Source organism: Montipora foliosa, chromosome 13 (assembly GCF_036669935.1).
Source record: "Montipora foliosa isolate CH-2021 chromosome 13, ASM3666993v2, whole genome shotgun sequence".
NCBI lineage: Eukaryota > Metazoa > Cnidaria > Anthozoa > Scleractinia > Acroporidae > Montipora > Montipora foliosa.
Window position 1 is genome coordinate 25,334,356 of NC_090881.1, and position 5,000 is coordinate 25,339,355.

A 5,000-nucleotide genomic window follows, 5' to 3' on the forward strand; every position below is an offset into this window, starting at 1 on the left:
TTAGATGGTTATAAAGCTTGCATCAGTAGTTTCTTCGTATTTCCTCTTTGACTTATTTCTCAATTAATGCCAGATTTATGTTAACACTTTACGAGACTCTCAATGTTAGATTTTGTCGTTTTTATATTGAATACTTTTTCCCTAAAAGAGGCCGTACTTCTGCTTGTACATTGAGCGTAATTCTTCCGTCCAGTGAAGTCGATCAACTTTGGCTAGGAATTCCTCCAAAGTGTCTCCCCCGTGTTCTGGATCTGGTGTTGTGGATTCATCTAAAGTTAAAAAAAGAAAATTTGTTCCGTATCTGGCGTTCATAGGAGGTTCTAACATAGTGTACATCATAACGCAACAAAGTAGTTTTTTTATGCTCAGCAAAGTATCTGTAAAATTGTTCACACTTACTACGTCACAATTCACAACTGAATCACCTGCCAATCAAAATATTAGTGTTAGTAAAAAGTAGCTGCTGTTGTTAGCTATCAGTGTGTGATTAATGTCGTATCACGAAGGTTGGCAGAAAAAAATCGTCAAATTTAATCTAGAGTAACTTAATGTGACTTTTCATTGTACATGATTTGCGGATGTAGGATGTAAAATGATAATTATTATCGCGATAGGTCTAAAGTAAGCAACTTTATTGTATAGTTAATAGAATGTCGCGTTTCTAATTGGTCAATGACGAATGCGTGAATAGGTTATAGCGTGCCATGCTATGATTTTTTTTTTCCTGAGTATATAATAAGTAAAAAAATCGCATTTGCTTGCTCGTGCAATTCTTGATTTATGGCCACTCTTGATGTTCTAAAAGTTCTCAAATCCCAATTTTGAGAACTTTAAAAGAAAAACACCCTCGTGCCCAAATTTAAAATCACGAAATGCACAGGCGTTCAGACGACTTCCTAGATTTACCTTCAAAATCTGAAGTCAGTTAACGCCGTGAAATACACATGAATATTACTGTGTCATACAGATTCAATAAATCAGTCTTCAGTAGAGAGAGTGGAAGAATTTCACAATGGATAATTATGTGGCTAGCCTTTCATACGTATACGTATGTAAGGCTAGCCACATAACTATCCATTGTGAAATTCTTACACTTTTTCAACTTGTTAATTGGCAGATTATGCAATTGGGAATCCTTATGTGATATAAGGCCACATTGCCACCATGCTTGTAGCGGGACTTCAACGCGATGTTTGACGAGTTAGCCGAAAGGTCTCTGATGAGTCCCTTGGCAGGGATGAAACATACGTATTTAAGGCTAGCCACATAATTATCCATTGTTTAATAGAGAGACCCTGTATTTCCAGACGCGGTCTGTGGTTGGAGAACGAAAAAAAATGTGATACAACAGAAAAATTGCGGCTCTCCGGATGACAAAAGAAGCTGCAGGTCATAGGGACCAATGAACACAGCAGTCTGGAGTAGGTACAGGATTACTCGAGCTCTAGAGCGAGTTTCAATTGAGTGTCGTAAAACCTAGGCTCGATTACCAGCCGCTGTTTCGGAAAATGAGCCCGCGCTCACCCCCCGAAAACACGCGGACTCGAGAGAGCGGCGGAAATCGAGCCTACGTAAAACCAAAACCAAAGTAATTACTTTGGCCAATCAAAAAGGACGGAGACAATCCAGTAAACCAATCAAAACTCGCAGTAATTACACGTAGCCGACACAAAGCGCGGAAAATGTTCACGCCCGAGCCGCGATTGGTTTTGGTTTCACTTCTGATTGGTTAAAAAAATAGCGAACTTTGAACCAATCACCGAGTAAAGTAATGCAAAACCAAAGCGATTCGCTAATTACTTTCCACACTCAATTGAAAACCGCTCTATTAGGGTTGACATTTCATTTTACATAAGACAATAACCCGAAATAGCAGAACTAGTCTGAGAGGGTGTGATGACACAAAGGGATGCAAAAAGTGACGTCCATGGCCTTGTTTTCACTAGCGACGCAAGCATAAGCACAAGCAACACACGCAGGCGCATTCACTTGTTGTTAGTTAGTGTCTATTGTTCAAACAAAAGGCGCTAATGAACAACAAGCTACTGAGTTTGCGTATGCTTCTCAGAAGCATGCGTATGCTTCTCAGACGCAAGCATAAGCACAAGTTGTGCTTATGCTTGTGTCGATAGTGAAAACCAGGCTTATCAGAAGACAACGTTGAGATTTTAGTCATTTATTTAGCTGTTTATTTATTTATTTTTATCAGCTTTAGTAGACACCATCAAAATAAATATCATGCACAAGTACAACAGAGAAGTCCAACAGAGAATAAGTCTTGCAATTCTGAGGTACTTTCGGAGAGAATTTTTCAATTTCTTTGGTGTCACAAACGTTACTAAAATTGGTCACTACACAACCAAAGTATAATTAACAATTATTCCATGAGCGCGCGTTGGATATGAGATGATAGATAGCCAACGAGGCGCGTGGCACCGAGTTGGCTATAATCATCTTATCCAACAAGCGCGAGTGGAATAATTGTTTAATAAAAACGTCCCCAAAATATGGAAAACTAGACTACAATAAAAATAAAAAGGCCCAAAAAATTACGCGTATGCTTGCCGTGTTTGTAGATCATGGTATAATGCCTCATAACCCATGATGGCTTAGCCAATCAAAACTCTCGAATTGCATTATCCAATGATCCAGTTTTTAATAATACGGTAAATTATATATACATTCATATCATTCATCGAGTACTTGACGGGAGCAAATGACCCAACAAATTAATCCTATTCCAACTGAATGGCTTCGCAGCTCAGTTGGTAGAGCATTGCAACGACACTGCAGAGGTAAAAAACTGAAATTTAATTTAAGAGGAAAGACTTATAAATGACAAATTGACCTGCTCCTAAACTGCACCGGTATCGCGAATTGAAGATCATGGGTTCGAATCCCGTTACAGATACTTGAATACTGACCATATTGCTGGTTTTCACTCACGTGATCAACAGCCATGTTTTTCAACGAAAACAAAAGGAGGCGTTTGCATAATAATAGAGTTAAATTCCCGGAGGATATGGTCAGGGCACCAACATGGCCGCCTTTTCTTTGTTTAGGGGCACCAACATGGCGGTCGTGACGTCATGTGAAAACCGCGAATTCGTATTAGTATACATTGGTGTCACAAGCTTGATTTTGATTGGCTATGGGCACGCAGCTAATTCTTGCTTGCTCTGTTTCTCTTACGTCATATCTACAGACAATAGATTTTATATGTAGAATTGACGTCATACCTACAGACAATAGTTTTATGCATGCAGAAGTGACGTCACCTAACACACTAACGAGCAGTTCGATCAGTTTCGTCATGGCGGAGCTCAGCTCAGGAATATGCATTATAAAACAATTATTGAATTCGGTTTTCGCATGTTAGCGATAATTATCAAGGCCTCAGTTTGTGTTATCCGCCTCAACCTTCGGCTTCAGCAGATAACACAAACTTTGGCCTTGATAATTATCGCTAACATGCTCAACCTCATCCAATAATTGTTAATTCTCAGTATTGGACTGGAACTACCAGCTTGCAATGGAGGCTAATACCTTATTTGCATTTGAAAAGATTCCTCCGCATTGGCCTCCAGGGCATTGCAAGCTATTTCCAATCCAATACTAAGAACACAAATACGGTCTATTTGTCGGATGTCTGTAAGAGACAATTGCTTAAATTGTCCAGACAAACGCGAGGATCACTTCCCTCTTTCGACAATCAACGTAACTGAAATGTTATTCACGGTTTTCTGGGTTTGCAATACGAAGACTGGAAAAGTTGTCTTGGTTTCTTAGTGTAAGACTAGCGATTATCCAGCGAAATCATACAAACACAAGTACAAGGTCCTTTCAAGCTTGGATTACATTATCGTTCACTGTTATCTGTCACGGTGTCACTGTCCATGTGCAATTTTCATGCAAATACTTGAGTATTTTTTCGCGGGGGCAGAAGTCTGGGCTTTTGTTTGGGATCGCGTGATCGAGATTTCCCTGATAAAAAAGCGCCAGCTTTCGTCGAATCGTCGAACAGACAGGTGTGTTCTCAGACGCATGCGTGCAAGTGATAGCCTTACAGGTCCTTCATGAAACATTAAATAAGCAAACAATTTACGCAAAGGGCTCATTTTAAATTTTATGCGTGGCTGGTTAAGGCGAAAACCGCGAAAGAACCCGAGCTACTAAGCCAAACCATGGGGAACACTCTGACCAGGATGTTTAAACGGCTCTTTGGCAAAGAAGAGGTGAGAATATTAATGGTGGGATTAGACGCAGCAGGAAAAACTACTATCTTATACCATCTTAAACTGGACGAACCGGTAACCACAATTCCAACGATAGGATTTAACGTGGAGACTGTCGAATACAAAAACATAAGTTTTACTGTGTGGGATATTGGTGGACAGGACAAAATACGCGTTTTGTGGCGGCTGTATTATCAAGAAACTCAAGGCCTAATTTTTGTTGTAGACAGCAGTGACAGAAATAGAGTCGCAGAGGCGAAAAATGAACTGTTTAAACTTTTAGCCGAGGATGAATTACAAAGAGCTATTCTTTTGATATTTGCGAATAAACAGGATTTGCCGAACGCGATGTCTACCTCGGAGATGAGTGAAAAACTAGGGTTGCATGGTTTGAAAGGAAGAAGTTGGTTCATACAAGCCACGTGTGCGCTAAAAGGGAAAGGACTTTACGAGGGACTTGAATGGCTTTCCCAACAGATTCGAGAACAACAGATCGGGTTCACGTAAGATGACGACTTCTGATGAGATCAGTTGTACCATTGATCAAAGATTCTATTTCTTTAGGGGAAATTTACAAAGGTGCTGGTGTTGGGAAAAAAAGCCTGTACCATTTGACAGGAAGGATTCTGTTAAAATAAATCACAAACGTACGCGAAAAGAAAAAGCACCGAGCTGACGACGGATTAGAGTGGATGTCTCGTGAGATGGCATTTTCAAATAAGACAACAATTACTGATGGGATCAGTCATTCGTTTGATCCAAGGT

General features: G+C 39.9%; 1 protein-coding gene and 1 pseudogene across 2 annotated transcripts in view; one reads left to right on the plus strand and one right to left on the minus strand.

Moving 5' to 3' along the window:
• The window catches only part of LOC137982272 (uncharacterized), a 6,606-nt gene that overhangs the window by 259 nt on the left and 1,347 nt on the right, over positions 1 to 5,000 (minus strand). The window contains exons 3-4 of one of the 2 annotated variants that reach the window (XM_068829350.1): positions 400 to 425; positions 1 to 269 (exon numbers count right to left, since the gene is read on the minus strand). The exon at positions 1 to 269 is cut by the window's left edge and continues 259 nt beyond it. In XM_068829350.1, coding sequence (XP_068685451.1) covers positions 213 to 269; positions 400 to 425 — 83 coding nt within the window. In that variant the 3' untranslated portion in view covers positions 1 to 212. The remainder of the gene's footprint in view (positions 270 to 399; positions 426 to 5,000) is intronic. The other variant, XM_068829349.1, reaches the window with a different exon arrangement.
• Positions 3,503 to 5,000, plus strand: part of LOC137982271 (ADP-ribosylation factor 1 pseudogene) — a 2,094-nt pseudogene continuing 596 nt past the window's right edge.